This window comes from Lontra canadensis, unplaced genomic scaffold (genome assembly GCF_010015895.1).
Source record: "Lontra canadensis isolate GAN:19392208 unplaced genomic scaffold, GSC_riverotter_1.0 scaffold65, whole genome shotgun sequence".
Taxonomy (NCBI): domain Eukaryota; kingdom Metazoa; phylum Chordata; class Mammalia; order Carnivora; family Mustelidae; genus Lontra; species Lontra canadensis.
This window is the reverse complement of record NW_022631059.1, coordinates 10,537,028-10,554,418: the sequence shown is the minus strand read 5'-3', so window position 1 is coordinate 10,554,418 and position 17,391 is coordinate 10,537,028. Positions and strand designations below refer to the sequence as shown.

At 57.6% G+C, this 17,391-nt stretch overlaps 1 protein-coding gene across 1 annotated transcript in view; it reads right to left on the bottom strand.

Annotated features, from left to right (window-relative positions):
• Window positions 1-325: 325 nt before the first annotated feature.
• Window positions 326-17,391, bottom strand: part of RIPOR3 (RIPOR family member 3) — a 54,196-nt gene continuing 37,130 nt past the window's right edge. Inside the window, exons 5-22 of the mRNA XM_032878981.1 lie at window positions 16,201-16,224; window positions 15,832-15,885; window positions 15,058-15,207; window positions 14,805-14,868; window positions 14,417-14,460; window positions 14,125-14,250; window positions 13,901-14,046; window positions 12,281-12,410; window positions 10,383-10,952; window positions 8,180-8,310; window positions 7,074-7,191; window positions 6,347-6,482; window positions 5,531-5,692; window positions 4,745-4,906; window positions 4,107-4,309; window positions 3,034-3,117; window positions 1,501-1,591; window positions 326-1,059 (exon numbers count right to left, since the gene is read on the bottom strand). Coding sequence (XP_032734872.1) covers window positions 956-1,059; window positions 1,501-1,591; window positions 3,034-3,117; window positions 4,107-4,309; window positions 4,745-4,906; window positions 5,531-5,692; window positions 6,347-6,482; window positions 7,074-7,191; window positions 8,180-8,310; window positions 10,383-10,952; window positions 12,281-12,410; window positions 13,901-14,046; window positions 14,125-14,250; window positions 14,417-14,460; window positions 14,805-14,868; window positions 15,058-15,207; window positions 15,832-15,885; window positions 16,201-16,224 — 2,499 coding nt within the window. The 3' untranslated portion in view covers window positions 326-955. The remainder of the gene's footprint in view (window positions 1,060-1,500; window positions 1,592-3,033; window positions 3,118-4,106; window positions 4,310-4,744; window positions 4,907-5,530; window positions 5,693-6,346; window positions 6,483-7,073; window positions 7,192-8,179; window positions 8,311-10,382; window positions 10,953-12,280; window positions 12,411-13,900; window positions 14,047-14,124; window positions 14,251-14,416; window positions 14,461-14,804; window positions 14,869-15,057; window positions 15,208-15,831; window positions 15,886-16,200; window positions 16,225-17,391) is intronic.

Sequence of the window (17,391 nt, the reverse complement as noted above, 5' to 3'; positions counted from 1 at the left end):
GGAAGTTTACGTGAGAAGCCTTCAGTCAGAGTCCCCAGTGCCACTGTCAGGAGTCGCATTCATCCCCCAGGCTGTCTCTACGGCTCAGCACAAAAACAGCTCAGGGCATCTTTGAGGTTTTTTAATAGATTTAAATAGGAAACTAATTTTCTATAAACATGTTCTTCGGTGAAATCTTTTTTCAAACCAGTTTATGGCTTCCAAAACGGTTTATTAACTGTCTAACCCTATTAAAGGCCTCACGTTGACTTGCTTCAAGAGTTCTGTTCCCTGATGATGGGAGAGGTCAAGGTGGAAGCTCTTCCTGACACGACGCTCAGGGTTTCTCAGCCGGTGGCATTTTTTTCTTTGTGCTGTTGAACACGGGAGAATAAGGTCCATGGTCAGCAGGCTCCACGGCGAAACATTTGGGCTGCAGCTCGGGTTAAGAGCGTGAATTGTGAAACCCCAGCTCCCTCTTCCCACTGTCCCCAGCTCGCAGAGGGGACAGCCCGCTGCTGCTGATGTGACCCGCCGTGTCCTCCTCAGCAAGAGCAGTCCGCCCGCTTGCCAGTTCATTCCCAGTCCTTACTGAACCAGAACCTGCAGGGAGAACCCCAAGTGCCGTGCATTCCTCTTGGAACCTTTCGCTCCAGGCCTCATCCTGCCTGGCCTTGGCCCTTTTGCCATGCAGCTCACTGGGGAAGGTCAGACACATTGTCAGGACCAAAAAGCTGGTCATGTGGTTAGTCATACAACCTTCAAAGTGCTGGCCAGCCTCTTCTGCTCCAGTACGGAAGGCCTCATTTGTGCCCCTAGAAGTCGTGACTGGCCTGGAGACAGAGGGAGGAGCGCAGGCCAGCTCACACTTAGTGGGGAGCATGCAGCGCACCCCCCACCCCAAACTCAGTTCCTGTGTCAAGGCTGGGTGGGAACGAAGACAAAGATGCCAACGTTGGCGTTCATCAGCCAAGGCTTAAAATATTGTGATTTCAACATCCGCCTCCTGGCAGAAGGCCTCTTCTCTTTGTTCCAAGTAGAGTTTATCCATCCTCTCAAAAGCCAAGCGTCCTTTCTCACCTGAAATAGTAAGGTGACCTGTCACTGGATTGTCCCCCACCTTGGTGTTCCCGCTCTGGTGAGCCAAGATGGCCTTAGTGCTGACGCCTGGGTCTTGGGTGCCCCTGTAAGGGGTAGAGGCAGGGAGCGTTGGAGGAGCTCCTGCCGGCCACTCTCATGGACCCAGTGCCTCGCCCCTACATTCACGACAATTTGCTGAACCGTGTTCCTGCCTCGCATCTGGTGTTCATTCCCCAGAATCACAAACTGAAGTTTAAGAGGGAAATAAAAGCACTTCTTGCCACCTCAACCATGAAGGAAACCTATCTTGGCCAAATGCAGTTAAATGGGTCACTAACAGTGCCCAGCCCATGTGCTATCCTGCATCCTGGAGGGCTGGCCGCGGCCTCTCTGACACCACCTCCCGGAAGTCCTCGGGTGCCCCACTGCACCACACTTTACCGAATGACAGTGTGGCCTCCCGGGCTGCTGTTCTCACGGCCTCCACGTCAGACTGGCACAAGCTGGCAATCTGATCGATGCTTTCGATGCCCTGTTGGAGGTGGGGAGGGGGAAGAGGATCCCTTAGGGGACATTTTAAGTAGCAAGTGCAATCTACTTTTGTAAGTTCGGCAAGACCCCAGCCCTGGCACGGACCAAGAGGCCTCAACCCCCCTCCTTTTCTGAAGGCTTACAGGTTTCTTGTGTGGTCTCAAGTTCATCAGGAGTGCATTTGGAAGTGCCTCACCTTTCCCATCCTGACACCTGCCCATGAGCCAGGCCATTGGCAGAGCTTTATGGATACCTTCTAGAAGGCCTTTTTTGAAAAGGAGAAGACCTGCTTCCCTCAAGACCTTCCTGTCTCCTCCTCTCCTAACTGTCCCCTCCTGGTCAGACTGAGAGCATCAGGTCTGGGCACAGCCCACCCTGGCTGCTCACCTCCGGGGCCAAGGACCAGAGCACACTTTGCCTTCCTCTACAGAGCACCCACCCCTACCCCCTTACTGGTTGATTGATTATAACCATATGGTCCTCTTAGAATTTCTCTGGTTCTTTCCAGAGTGAATGGGGTGAGTAAGTTTAATCTGTTTCTCCTCCAGCAGATTGGCAATGGTTTTTCTAAAATGAGAGTTCCAGATGCAGGTGAGGTGGAGGCGAGATGGGCATCCTTTCACATCTCCTCTGGGAGCGTAAGTGGCTGAGCTGTATCTAGAGGCTCCAGACGTTTCCTATTCTCTGGCCTGGAGTCACACTCCACACTCAAGAAGAGTTCAGCCTAAAGAGATCATTCAGAACTCCATATATATTTTTTTAAGCTCATAATGATACTATTTATAATAAAAATGGAAGGTGAACCTCAGTTTGGTATCACACAAGAGTGGGGGAGTCCATTTAACTTAAGATGGCCCGTTCATAGAGACTTCGAGAGTGCTGCCCGCCTGCCGCTAAGAGTTCCTGTTAAACTCACTGCTTTTAAATTACATTTAGCATGATCAACAATCTTAAAGGCTCGCACACACCCACAAACAGAAGAAACACAGCAAAATGCCAATAGTACTTTCCACTAAGTGTTAGGATGATGACTAAACTCTGTGTTTCTGTGTTTCACTCTTTTTTTTTTCCCTACAATGAGCTAATGGTGCTTTTAGAAATTTTTTATTGAGAATATTACAACATAGAATCCAGGGCCTCCAAAGCGAGTCTCTGGGGCCACTTACTTATTCGAGCACAGCCAGAGCCCAACGCTCCTTGACGGCTGCTGTGGGGCCTCTGCAGGCAGACCGGACATCTGCTTCTCTAAAACAATCTCTTCGGGGGCAGTTTTTTGGTTTTGGGGGAGCTTGGGGGGGTTGTTTTTTGGTTTTTGGGTGTTTTGATTGTTTGTTTTGCTGGCGGTAAGTTTTTTTTTTGGTGGAGGGGCTCCCCGGTGAAATACCTTTGACACGAACTGACTTCAGGCTTCTCCCTGCCCTCATGGGGGCAGGTTAGACTCACCCTGAGGTGTTTGAGCGCCACACACGCGGCCTGCTGGAGTTTGGCATCGTTCTCTGTCAGAGCGTTGGTGTAGAAGAGCAAAGCCTGCGGAATGAAGTCGCTGTGAGTAGGGGGCTTCCAGGCCTCCCAGTGCTGGCAGTAAGTCGCGCCCTGCTTACCTTTCTCTAAACAAGAATCGGGCCCTGATCTAGTCATCTTTGCACTATGGCCACCCGGTCTCGGGGCGTCTGCTGCAGCATTTGGTTTATCTCTAAAGACACTGGTCCCTGGGCTCATGGTAATCAAAATGAAGAACGTTCTTTTTGTCTAATAGTATTTCCCAAATCGAGATAAAATGTGACATCAGAGAAATCAGATGTCCAGCCAGGGCCAACCGAAGACTTGGGCATGCAGAGGGAGGTGGCCTTGGGGGCCGAAAGCTGAGCTGCTGCCTGAGGCCCGAGGACAAAACAGGTTTTTCAGCCCCCTTTCCCGGTCACAGCGATGGCCCTATCCCCTCGGGCACCTCAGCCAGAGGAGAGCTGCCACCGGCTTCCCGAAATGGCACAGGTTCATTAGGAAGCATGCGAGAAGGCGCCTGGCTAAGGGGTGGCCCAGGAGACCGTAGGAAGGCCTCGGTCTTGCCCCTTTAATTCTACATGCAAGCGACAGATCACAGGGATAGAATATGTTGTGTCAGAGTGTGGTGTGAGGTTCTGTAGGATCCTCTGGTGGTGGCCTGGCAGCCCCAGCCCAGTCCAGCCTGGATCCCCCCGCCAGACTGGTGTCTCTGGGGGCCACAGTGGGAGAAGCGCTATGCTCACGCCATTGGAGTATCCCTAAAGCAGAATGTCCTGGGGCAGCTGGCTGGCTCTGTGGGTAGAGTGTGCAGCCCTTGATCGCAGGGTTGTAAATGAGAGCGGGTGTGGAGATTACTTAAAAAAACAAAATCTTTTAAAAACCAAAACATCCTGCAACGAATGCAGCCCCCTTCAAATCTCATCCTTTGTATCTTTCTGAGAGAGAAAACCGACCTCCCCGCAACTCACACACACGTAGCCAGGAGGCTGCTGCCTCCCAACCTCACACCATACCTTTTCCCGAAAGCTCTTGTTCCTGGCTGCGCCAGCCAGGCGGGCACTGGCTGCCCTGCACACTCGTGGGGGCCCGTCCAGCTGGAGCAGCGCCCAGGCCCTCAGTGTCTGGGGCAAGGGCTGGAGCTGGCCCAGCCGCTTCCCCTGCAGCTTCCTGACCGCCTTGCCCTGCCTTGCACACTGCAGCTCCTCGACGAGTGTCACTGGAAGACAGAAGTGGGCCAGAGTCCCTCTGATTGCCGTCGGCGATGTGGCTGCAGGTCTCTTTGGCCGCTGCCTGTAGCCATGGGGAAACAGATCCCAGGGCAGGCCCGTGTGATCACCATGGCTCAGTCTGGATTGGTTTCAAAGGGCCTCCTGGAATCTAGGAAGGCTTTCTAGCAAGGGCTCAGATAGCCCCTGAAAATGATAAAACCTCAGCCTGTGCTTCAGAGATACTGGCCAGCTGCACGTTGCCCTTGTATCCAGCTCGGCCCTCGGCTCTGTGCTTTGTAAAACCTTCCTTTGGAGCTCGTTCATTCCAGAATGTGCCATCTCGTCCAATCTGGGTTCTCCAGAGAGCCAGGACCCAGGACAGAAGGAGGGCATTCCTCCCTTCTCACCGTGCTGCTTGGAGGCCAGCGGCCTCCAGCCCCTACCTTCCTTGGTGAGCCGGCCGAAATGCTTCTCCAAGTCAGAGACGCTGTGCCGCTGCAGGTAGCTGTGGAACTGGAACCAGGTGACCGTCTCTTCGTCGGGAGGCCCGGCTCCGGGGAGCAGCCCCCCACAGCTGACCACCTGCTCCAGGAGCCTCCTGCACACTGGCGGCACAAGAAGAGGCCGTGAGGGGAGACCAGGCGCCTTGGAGCTTCTCCGCCAGGTGCGGCTGGGTCCGTTTAAAGGGTTTTCTAATGGCCTGTGGGCGATGCCCCTCCCGGCCTCCCCTGCCTGACAGAAGGAGCGTGCTGTGGCTGGGCTCTGCAGACCCCGAGATAGGCGACTGGGGGTGCGTCCCCTGCCCTGGGCTGGGCTGAGCTGGGCCGGGCCCAGCCAGCGCCTGGGAACACTCAGGCCGAGGGGCAGCCCCGCGCTAGTGAGAGCGGCCCTATTCCCGAGCCACTGGAAGGGACATGCTCTGCGTTCTGAGAAGAGTCCAGCCAACAGCGGAGGACACTGTTTTCCTGCCTCCCTTCCCATAAGCGTTTCTTAACCCCTTTAAGGTTCTGGTGGAAGCTACACAGTCCATCTGCAGAGACAGGGACCAGGGGCTAACGCCGACAGCCTCGGTTCCGCAGGCTCCTTCCTACTCCCAGGGAGAGGAGGCGACTCGTGGGCCCGCTGAGAAATGTCCTCCCTCTGGTGCCACGAAGACACGGGGATGCAGGCAGGGCTGGAACCAAGCCCCGGGGACTCAGCATAGCGTTGCTTGTGGGAAGCGGGGGTACCTATTTCCAGCTGTCCCGGGTACTTCCCTCGGACTCTGTGCAGGAACGTTTTCTTGAGCTGGTTCAGCAGCACGGTGGCGGCGCAGGACAGGACCCTGCCGGGCTCTGTGCACCCTTTCCACAGCTTCAGGCACCCCTTCCTCCGCGCGGCCTGGGGAATGACTGAAAGCCCGGGTCAGGGCCCCATGGATGCTGGGGAAGGGCCGGCAACGAGGCAGCCCAAAGATTTCCTCCCGCTCGGAGGCCTGAGAGGTCAGGGAGCTGAGGGGTGACCGGACCCCATGCAGCTTCCCTTCCCCCGTCCCACATGACCCACGAGGATAGACCGCTTCAGCTGTGAGCGCCTTCCCCAGGCCTCTCCCCGACGGTCTCCGCAGCAACTGGGACAGCTACGGCCTCCAGCCTCTCCTCGTGGACACACGGAGTTTCCGTGGGGGGCAGGCAGGTTGGGGGTCACTGATACGGTTTGTGTTTTAGCGCACGCTCTGTGCCTTGGAGGTGTCCTGGGGATTAGGTCACTGAACGCTCTCCAGGGGCCTCCCCTTTATACAGACGGGGAAGCCGAGGCCCAGAGAGGTGAATCCTTTGCCCAGAGTCACACAGCTGACGCAAGAGTGCCGCCGACTTCAGGGCGGCCCACAGTCCACAGTCTGTCAGCGCTCAGCCCGGCCGCCGCCACCCCCGCGCAGCCCCCCGCCGGACTCCAGTTAATTTTGAACGTCAATCAGGAAGCAAGGCGAGGCCCCCCTGGGCTTCGTAGCCCCTCGCTTCCTGCCATTCACAAGAGCGGCCCGTGGGTGGCAGGCAGTTACTTACTTTCTTCGATGGATGTTGCCTGGCTGACCTTCTCAAAATCGAGCACAGAAAGCATCTCCAGAACCTGCTTTTGCTGCGCAGCTTCTTCCAGAAGGCTCTCCTGGACCACCCTCGACAAGTTAGAAGAGGCCAGTTTCTGGAAAGCAGCCCACAATGCTCCTTGTTAGCCCAGAACATGCCCCCTGAGGTCCGAGATCACGACTGCAGCTCCCACCTCCCCGCTGCCCGTCTTTTCTATCCTGACAGTAGCTCTCCGACTGTCATCCGGGGATTTCTGAGGCACCAAGGCGGCAGAGATGGTGGGATGCAGGCTGCGACTGCCAGGGGCCACCTTTGCCCCCAGAAAGGGCCGCCCTGGCAGAGGAAGCCAGCCAGTGCAGGCAAGCAGAGCTGAGAGAGACCCATTTGAGACAATATTTGAAAGCCTGGATCCAGCTGATCGAAGCCTACTCCAGGGACTTTCAATTCTGTGACCCAGAAAGTTCTTTCTGGTTGAGCCAGCTTGGATGGGGGGCCTGGTGTCTGCAGCTGAAGGAGCCACAGCCTCTGCTTTTGGTCCAGCACTTGGGATGCATAAGGGCCACGTGACTGTTCTCCCAGGCCTGAACCTTCCACAGAGGAATCAGAGTCTCCCTGGCTCTCAGGGTGGGGCTGTCTTCCCTGCACGTGCTCCCCACCACTGTCAAGATCAATTCTGTGCAAAGAGGCATCCCCATCCCTTAGTCACCTGCAGCAGAGCTTTGCAGACTTGGAGGTGGATCGTGAGCAGCCTGTCCAGCTCCAGGGTGCCGGCCGTGAGCCCCCTAGATGACGCTTTCCTTGGGGGCAGCGGGATCCTGTCCTTTCTGTGTTGGATCGAGAAGAACTGGGTGACCATTCCAGTTAGCAGCCCAGCTCCCTCCGAGGAGAGAAGACACCCTCCCTTCCTGGAGAGCTCTGATCAGGGAGGCTCACTCCAGGCCCCAGGGAGAAAGAGTTCTACCCAGGAGAAATCCAAGAGAAAAGCCGCAAAAGCCAGCAGCAACTCAGAACAGGTGCTGGCTTGGTGAGGGTCCTGGAGACAGGGGGAGTCGGGGACACTTTCCAGGGTGGGCGACCTGAAGTCAGAAGTTCAAACTAATCCTTAGCTCGGGACTTGGTCACAAACTAATCCTTAGTGACTCAGGACTGGTCTGCTCTCCTGGCCTCAGTGTACTCATCTGTAAAGTGGGGATAGGAATACCAAGCTCAGGGCAATGAGGGGAGAGGGCAACCCTGCCAGCCAGCTGGCCTGGCACCATGTTGACTTCATGGTAGGAGCCGAGCCCAAAGCCCAAGGACATGGTGACCCTGGCATGTCGGGTGGGAGTGCCAGCCCCTCCCCATGGGGTCGTGAGAGGAGGAGACAAAGTTTACTGTGTATCCTCTTTGCTGCCGCTGAGATTTGGTCCAGGAGCCAGGTGTGAGCGGGGCAAACGGGGCTGCTGAGCTGAGGAGGTGGATGTCAGAGGTAAGGGCGAATTGTGCAGAAGAACGGGGAGCGTGGGTCACTGCTCACTGCTGCCCGTATGTGAGGCAGAGCACAGAGGTTCTATCGTGTGCTTTACCGTCATTTTTTAAAACAGCCCATTGCTCAGAGCTGAAGACCATGCTGGGGGACTGTCATTCACTCAGTGGTCAGTACCGGCCCGCTCCGCGCCAGACGGTGGGCACGCAGGGGCGGGGAGCATGACAGACAAACGAGGTAAGTGCAGATCGGGCCCAGGGCCATAGATGGCATCGGCTGGAAGCCCACAGGAGGCCTGGAATGGAGGCTGCTTCCCTGGGTCTGTGCTGGGAGGGGAGTGCACTTACCGGGGACCCGGGCAGCCCCCAAATAGGGACAGCTCCTGCGGGGCGAGGTCAGCGTTGAGGAAGGCAAAGCTCTCCAGGATGCACTCCATCAGGCTCTCGGCGGAGGGGTGCTCCTGGGGAGCTCCGCGGGGCTGTGGACGGAGCGGCGAGCCCTCAGCTCGGACCCTTAGGACGGGGGTGCGAGCCTCAACTGCCCCAGTGAAACCCCCCAGTGAAGGACGGGCAGGTAGCCTGTGACAAGGGATAGCGCAGGAGCACAAAGGACACAGGTCTGAAAAGCTTCACCTGGCTCACAGCCCACAGGGCAGGGCCAGGGCTGTCAGATTGTTCAATTCTCAAAAAAAAAAAAAAGAAAAAAAGCTGGAAATCTAGATTTTTGTGGGAAGCTGCCAATTTTTAAATATTGGCCACCAATTCCAAATTATTATTATTATTTTTTTATTTAGTTGACAGAGATCACAAGTAGGCAGAGAGAGAGGAAGGGAAGCAGGCTCCCCGCTGAGCAGAGAGCCCAATGCGGGGCTCGATCCCAGGACCCTGGGATCATGACTTGAGCCAAAAGCAGAGGCTTTAACCCACTGACCACCCAGGCGCCCCCCAAATAATTTTAAAAAGATGGCGTGGGTCAGGCCCAGCACCTCCTCAGGAGGCTCATAGGCTGCGAGGTGAGCCTCTAGATCTCAAGTGTCTCTTCTCCCCGGGAGATGCAGAAGGAGAGGACCTTCGAGGCACCCCCTGGCTGGCAGAGTGATGGTGCCACGGCTCCTGGCACCAGTCAAGTCTCCCCAAGGCAGGTCCCCTCCTCAGCATCTAGAAATCCCCTGTGGGAGATGTCGGCCTCCTCTCGATTCACAGTGGGACACTGGGGCTCGCTGTGTCCCCATCCCCAGCATGCCCAGGCCTTGTCCCACACAGAGTGTCCCCGGATTCCGCCTCGAGGGCCAGAACGAGGCTTCCCAAAGGTGGAGGCCACAGAGAAAACCTTGAGTAACGAGAGAATGACAAGGCTAAGTCCAGAGATTCCCTCGCCTGATAGAAAAAAAAAATGTGTGTGTATGTGTGTATGCGTGTACACATACACACACATACATACACACACACAGTCACTCCTCAGAATGCGCGGTGTATCTAGCATCACTCCTAGGAGAAATGCAGGGACCCTGAGCCTCTGGTCACAACATTTTCATCAACCCTTACAGCACAGAACCTCGTTTTATGTGTGTTTCTGGGGAAAACACCGTATTGAATTTACACCAACGGTTCACTAACACGGAGCTCCCCCGCCCCCAGCACCATAACTCATGCCAGAACGAGGCTGTGCTCGCGCATGCAGCTTCCCAGGCCCGTCACGGCCTCCCGGCACTCGGGAGCACGAGGCCGCTCTCCAGCACGGCGGCTGGGCCATTCTAAGTCTGGAAGTCCCCCCCAGAATAATTTTTGAGGAGAGCCGTGAAACTATTTCAATACTAGTATGTGTTGAAACCACAGACGGTGGTTGCAGAAATTAACTGATGTTAAAGTTGGTGCTGGCGTTATGCTTTATTGTCAGCACATTTAAAATTGTGTCATTGGAAAAAATGACCTGCCCAGGCCAGCGCCCCCAAGAGCCACCTGAGGATGACCCCCGCTGCCATGGGCCCTGCCGAGAACTAGGCTCAGGGGAGGGGGTGCGGGTGTGTGGGGCCTTTTGTGACACTAGCTCTGGCCCCAAACACACCCCAGCTTTGGGAATGGAACACCCAGCCTCAGCCCCACGTGCCTGGGTCAGAAGATGCTAGATGGGCGCGCCTGGGTGGCTTAGTGGGTTAAAGCCTCTGCCTTCGGCTCAGGTCATGATCTCAGGGTTCTGGGACTGAGCCCCGCATCAGGCTGTCTGCTCCGGGGAGACCCTGCTTCCTCCCCTCTCTCTGCCTGCCTCCCTGCCTACTTGTGATCTCTGTCAAATAAATAAATAAAATCTTTAAAAAAAAAAAAAAAAGATGCTAGATGAGGTTCTTGGCCAGGCGCAGAGAAGGTTATCTGCCCCGATCCCCGACTTCCTCTTACAATCCTCCTCCCAGCCAGTGAGGGCCATTGTTCTCCCCACTTGACAGATGAGCAGACTGAGGCTCAGAGGGAAGACAGTGACCACGATGCTGGCCCAGGCCGCCTGCCCCCAGAGACGACTCCCCCTTGTTAGGCCCTGGTAAACGCATACACCCACCTTCAGCCGGTCCCTGAAGCTGAGAAGCTGGTACTCCAGCTCCCGCAGCTGTGGCTGGGGGTCCACGGAGCGCAGTAAATCCAGGACCTCTTGCAGGGGCCTCTCAAGGGTCACCTCTGGCCCATCCACTCTGTCCTCGGGTTCTCCTTTGTCGTGGTCCTTCTGGCTGCCCGGGGCTGTATGGTTGTGCCCTGGGGAGCCTCCTGCCAGGTCGGGGTCCTCTATTCCCAAATTCCTCCAGCCAGGCTGCTCCACGAAGGCGGCTCCAGCCAGATGGGCTATCTCTGGCAGGAGGCCCAGGGGCTGGGGGTCCTCCTGGGCCTCCTCTTCAATGGAGGTGTTGGGGCCAATGGCCAAGGGCAGGAACCCCACGTCCGAGGTAGAGGCTGAGGTGCTGGTCTCCGTGTCTCGGGGGTCCTCGGAGCTGAAGGAGTCCATCTCAGGCAGCTCCTGACTCTGGCTCCGTAGGCCCGGGCCCCGAAGGTCATTGTCAGATAGGTAGCTGAGGATGGGGGTGGCCCTCGGCCCACCCAGCAGCAAAGCCTGCTGCGCTGGCTGCTGCAGGACAGACTGGGGAGGGGACACAGGACCAGCCTCACTGTCACCAGGAACCAAGACAAAGCCCCCAGCGGCGCTTCCCTCCCTAGACACCCACCCTGTCGACGTGACTGAGGCCCACCAAGGCGACCAGTAGCCGGGAGGTGCTGACAGGACCCTGCAGTGTCTCTGCCCAGATCCCCATCGTCCTTCTAACTCACTCCTTTCCAGTCCCTGGGGCCATCACACCATTGCTCATGACCTCCAGGCTCCGCGCCTTCCTGTCCAAGGGCCTTTGCAGGGACTGTGTTCTTTTCCTGGAACCTTCTTCCCCCTAGATCTTTGTGGTCGTGCCCTTGTCCCCTCAGGCCCTCACTCAGATGGCACCCTCACTGGACCTTCCCCTGCACACCCTATTTTAAGGAGCAAGTCCCACCTTGCCCCAGAGTCCCCTTCCTGGCTTATGTTCCCAAGGTCCTTACCCCCTTTTCCCTGAGGACACCGTCCTCACCTGGCCTAAAACAGGGCCTGGCACAGAGTTCTGAATGGGTGATGGGAATGGGCGAGCCCTCGCCCCCTCTGCTGCAGCCCTTCCCTCCCCTTAGACCACTAGTAACTGTTGATGTTCCCACAGCACCAGCCGTTCTCATCAGGCCTTCTTCCAAGCCCTTCTCGTGGATTCCCTCGTTTAATCCTTGCAACCCGCCACCAGAGCAGTGCTGTTGTTTTCAGTTCTCCGATACAGGAATTGATGACCAGAGCGGTTGAGTGCCTTGCCCAAGGTCACACAACAAGTGAGAGGCATAAACGGAATTTGACGCCCCGCTTGTCTGGCTGCAGAGTCCATACTCTGGACCAGATGTGATTTTTTTTTTTTTTTAACTGAAGTATGCCAGGCCCACCATGGCCAGAATATGGAAGAAGCTGACAACGATAGTTGTGCTAAGGAAAGGACCCAGATCTCTGGAGGTCACGGGAAAGAGATGTTTTACTATACACTATGTCAAGGTATTACCTACTAGGAACATATATTAAATTTAATTTTAAAACAAGTAAATTGGAGGCCAAGGCTATGATGGGGGTGGTAGAAACCTCCAGACAACATGACTCCAGGCCTCCAGGAGAACCAGCCAAGCCCGGAACTGAGCCCAGAGGCCCCCAGAACGGAGGGCTGACAGGAAGGAAGAGCCCCGAAACCCACCCAAGATGACCCCAAAACAAGGGAGGCTGAGTCCAGGGCTTACTACCTCCTGAGGCGCCAGGCTGCTCGGCCCAGCCCCGCATGCCAGCCCCCAGGGAGCGGCCCCCAACCGCAATCCCGGCGTGACCACAGCATCCCTGCCCTGGGAAGGCTCACTCACCAGGTAATACCTCTCTCGGAAGCTGGGGGTGCTTGGGGGTGTCCAGTTGTACAAGGAGCCCTTCCTGCTGCCCATGGAGAACTTGCCTGTGGGACTGGGTGACATCAGGAAGCTCTCAGTATCAAACGGGCTGGAGGAGAGAGCAGAAGGGCAGGGTGTCATCCACGCCTGGGAGGACCCCAGAGCACAGACCAGACCTGGGGGGCTTGTAAGAGGGATAGAGGCTTGGTGGGGGCCTGGCCTGGGGTCACAGGCACAGCATAGGGACTCTAGGTGCACATGCTCAATCCCCTTGGGAACATCCCAGACTCCCATCACCCTGAGGGCCCTGAGCCAGATGGCTTATGTGAATGGCACCCCCTTTTGGAGGTCCCCCTGAGAAGCTCAGCAGAGGCACAGTGGACACTCGGTTCTGCCGTTTTCTGGGTCAGCGACATCACCATTCCTCTTGTCTTCATCTGTACAAGGGGCACCATTATCTCTCAAAGGACCTCTGTTGGTCCTGGTCACAGGTAAGGCGGGGAATCCAAAAGGAACGTGTGAAATACAGGGGAAGTGGGGCTCAGCCGGGCCCTCCCTGAGCCTGCCCTGGGAGCCAGGAGGTCTAGGAATCTCCCTACCACACAGAAACCGGTTCCCTCTCCTTCACTCAAAGGCCTGGCTCTGGCTCTGTGGGGCCCAGACCCTGCAGGCGCCTCCTGGGAAGCCTTCTCTGCCTGCCGTGGGCTTGCAGCCTTGGATTTGCCTCCCTCCCGTGGAGGTCCCTATGGGCTCAAGGGGCCTCCCGGGGAAAAAGTGTCCCCCGCCCCCACTAGACAGGTGAAGACACTGAGGCTGGGGGTGCTCACTTGCCCCAATTCACCCGACTGGGGAGAAAGCAGCAGCAGGGACCCAGGGTTGGATGCCCACCCCAGGAAGAAGAGACTGGAGAGAGTGGCCCCAAGAGTCAGAGCAAGCACCCGCCCGGAGGAAGCGTGCCTCAGCCCTCAGCTCCCGCAGCACCTGCCGTGCACAGCGAAGAGAAGAAAATTCTCTCCAAACAATAGGTTTCATTTAGAGGAAGAGCAAACCCAAAGCCCGTGCAGACCACCAGCATTCAGGGAACGGCCCGAAACAACCCCTGCCCCCTGCGATGCCTGATGGCGAGCCCCCCACCCCGGGCAGGGATTGTTTTCATGAGTGTCCCCCATCCATGGGCTCCTGGTCCATGGGAGCTAAGCGAGTGCTCCGCCTGTGCCTGCAGGGGAAGGAAGTGAAGGGGGCTGTAGGTGAGTCCTCCTGGGCGGAGACTAGGCTCCCTCACAGAACCCAGCCCAGGAGGCCCCTGGAAAGGGTCCCGGCCAGCACGGGTCTCTAGTTGTAAGACGGGAACGAGAACGCAGAGGGCGGGGAAGGTCAGGTGGGCAGAGGCTACGAAGGAGTCTAGGTTCCAGCCTGTCCGTGGGGCAGGATAAGGGCAGGATGCCCACTGGTGCGTGGTAGGCTGCGGTCCGACCACCAGGGGGAGCCAGGGAGACCCGTCACGGCTCCCGCTGCGGGTGGGAGTCCTGTGGGTGGGAATTTGGGGCTGGCCTTGGGGCGGGGCATCAAAGCCCTGGAAGGCAGCAGGCCCCCACTTACTTCCACAGCACCTCCAGCTGGAGCTTGATGGTCCCCAGCTCTGTGATGTCCACCACGATCACCTGCGGCCTGGTCGTGAAGAAGTCCGTGATGTCGCACGTCACCGTGCCCACTGCCAGTGAACTCAGGCCCCTCAGCTCTGTCACCTGGGTGGGGGGCAGTTGTGGATGGCATCTGAGCTGAGTCCCTGGACACCTTGGCCCCGTCCCCCAGGCCCCACCCACCTTGATCTCAAAGTTCTCGTGCAGGGTGGGGATGAAGGCCTTCTCCTCCTCCTCCCAGGTCTGGCTGTCGTCTGACTCAATCCGGCCCTTCAGCTTCCAGCGCTGGCGGCCCAGACGCATGAGCACCTGTGGGCATGGGCCAGGAAGGGAAAGGTCAGCTGCCCCAGGTAGGCCCGCCCCCTTGCCACCTGTCTGGGGGTCCGCCAGCAGGGACCCTGGTTCCCAGGAGCTCCCAACCCCCTAAGGCCTGGTGGGGAGGAACCCTGAGGCCTGACAGCAGAGGTGGCCCTACCTCATACTGGTCTCCGGGACAGAGGCGTGCGTAGCCCACCAAGCCTGGAACACAGAGACGGGCTCATCTCCTCTCCGGCCTACTCTGCCCCCCACCCCATGGACCTCAGGCCCTCACTGGGGAACCCCCTACCCAAGTGTGGGTGTCCACTTCAGGGAGGGATAAGTCGTCAGGACGGGCAGTGGACAGGACTGGGCCCTCACGTCCAACTCAGGGGACGGGCCTCTGCTGAGGTCACAAGTCCCATGAGAGGAAGCCCGGAGTTTTGCCTGGAGCCCTGGGATTCTGACCAAAGCCCCACCCTGAGCAGAAGTCCCAGGGCCCCCAAGAAGGCCTGAGGCCCCCGCCCAAACTGGCTTCTGCCCCCTCCCGCTCTCAGCTCTGTTACCTTTCATCCTGATGTGGAACTCTCCCAGGTGAACCTCCAAGGCCGCCTCGATGAGCCACATGTCCTGCAAAGCCCCACACAACGTGGCTCATGGACCAGCCCAGGGCCACGTGAGGTGGGAGGAAGGGGGCCTGCAGATCCTGCCAGCCAGAGGCCCGGGGGATGCAGGGGGGTGGACAGAGAGGGATGCTTCCTCGGGGTCCAGGCACCCCCCCCCATAGGCTGTCCTCTGCGTCCCTCACTGCCCACCCACCTCGATGCACTCCTGCAGGCTGCGGCCCAGCTCCTGCAGGCTCTCTCGGGAGGCGCGGCTGGGCGGGCACCTGGAGAAGGCCCTCTGCATGTTGGAGGCTCCATCCCGCAGGCGGCACTGGATACAGTAGCCCTCATAGAGCTCATCCACCTGCGGCAGGTGCACGGGCTGCCGGGTGCTGTCCGTGCCGGGGCGCGGGGCCCCATGCAGCCCTGCACTACAGGGTCAGCGGCCCTGGGGTCCCCCGCCCATGAATGTGAGCCCAGGGTCAGAGACCACACTGCTTACGCACTCTACACGCAGCGCCTAGCAGTGCACAGTAAAAACTAGTGAACTGGGTGGGCAAAAGCACCACTTCCCCTCTCCCTGTCCAACTTCTGGACTGTAAAACGGGGAAGGTAGGTTGGTGATTCCCTGCCCAGCCACTGGGCCGCCGGGAGAGTAAAGCAAGGGCATGGAAGAGCTGGTAGAGTATAAAGCTTAAAGGCCTTGCTGTGTGACCTTGGGCCCATCCTGTCCCTCTCTGGGCCTCTACTCTCCCATCTCTGCAATGGGGTGGTTGGACTCAGACTTCTCACCCTGTAAAATGGAGCATAAGACCTTTCCCTCTAAACCCCACACTCCTGGGGAGCCCAGCACCCCCTTTTCCCACTGACCCCAACCTCAGGGCTGAGCCCCTGCAGACTCTGCTCCTTCTCAGCCTCTCCCCTGCCAACCCACTGGAAGTCCAGGAAGTCCCAGCCCCACACCATGACCTCCAGGAGGCAGGCTGACCTTGCTGATGTGAAACTCCATCTTCCGGATATGCCTTTCCACAGAGCGAGTTTGCTTCTCCCGGGAAAAAAAAAAAAGGTGCTTTCAAAGTAGTCTGGGCCGCACCCCCCCCCCAACCCGGCCGCCAGCCCCTGCCCCTTCCTCTGGGTCCTAACACCTAGAATGGGGCTCAAAGCCAGGCCAGCCCCTCACCATCCTCAAGGAAGGCTTGTCATTGAACCTGTCTCCCCATTTGTAAAATAGGGAGGAAACCCAGGAGTGCCTCCGGCAGGACAGCCCGAGGGGTGGAATACATGGTCCCTCTCACCCAGCAGGGCCCAGCCCCGGCCCACCTTGCTTACGGCCCTGCAGACAGAAAGTCTCGCTCACCTTGTCCAGGTCATAATAGAAAGCCTGTGGGGGAGAAAAGAAGGGGGAGGAGGGGGTTGTCAGGTCTCCAGGTGCTCCTCCAAGACCCTGAGGCCACATCTCAGGGGCCCCTGAACTCAGATGACAGAAAACCAGCAGCCACTCCCTCCTCTGCGGCCTGCAGTCAGTGGCCTGGTCTGGAGTCCGGGGGAAGAGCGATAAACACATGGGCTTTGGGCTGAGGCAGTTCTCAGCCTGGTTTTGCTTCCCAGCTGTGTGTCCCAGGCCAGTTACTACACATCTCTGAGCCTCCATCTCCTCGGGCAAAATGGGGTGGCCATAGCACAGAGCACCTGCCCCATAAGGTTGCCGTGGAAAGTCAAGGACACGGTAAGCCCTCGACAAAATGGGGACCATTACAGTCTGATTGTTTAAGGGGTGATTTTGACCATGGGCAGAGCGACGGAGGGAGGGGCCGCCCCAGGGGCAGGGGGTTCAGGCTTGGGGAAATGCAAATCAAGACTGGCCCAGTCATGCCAGGGGCCGGCCGGGGGTGGCCACAAAAAGAACATATCAGCTGGGCAGATCTTCGTATAAAGGACCAGACAGGAAATAGTTTCGGCCTTGGGGTCCACGTGGTCTCTGCCACGTGGTCCGTGCGCAGCCACACCCAACATGTCAGTGTCGGCCGTGGCCATGTGCCGATAAACTCTATTTCCAAACAGGCCCTCATTTGCCCACATAGCTCAAATCACCCTGCCTGAGCCGGGAGGAATTTCCACGAGGTCAGAGATTCACTAGAGAGAGAAAGCCAGACGTGGGACGGTGGGTAGGTTGTAACTTCGTCTTTCTAAGACAACTGTTGACCAAAACCTTCTCGACGCTTTCGTGAGCTTACATGACTACGTGACCAGGGAGAAAAATATGGAAAGAGAAATCCTAGATTGTTCTCAGGGGTGAAACAGGGTGGGACACTGAACACGGGGGAGGAGGGGGTGTCAAGCAAAAGAACAGGTGGGTTCAAATCCCCCAAAGTGTGTGTTTTCCCACATTTGCGTTTATGAGAAGTGGTCCGTGTGTGCTAATGGAGTTAAGACTCCACGTAAGCTATAGAGAAATAGGAAAATTCTCAAGCCTTTGGAAGGAAAAGGAACTGGCAGAAAGCTGAGAAGCAGCCGTGTCCAGGGAGGCAAGACCCCAGATCCCCAGCGT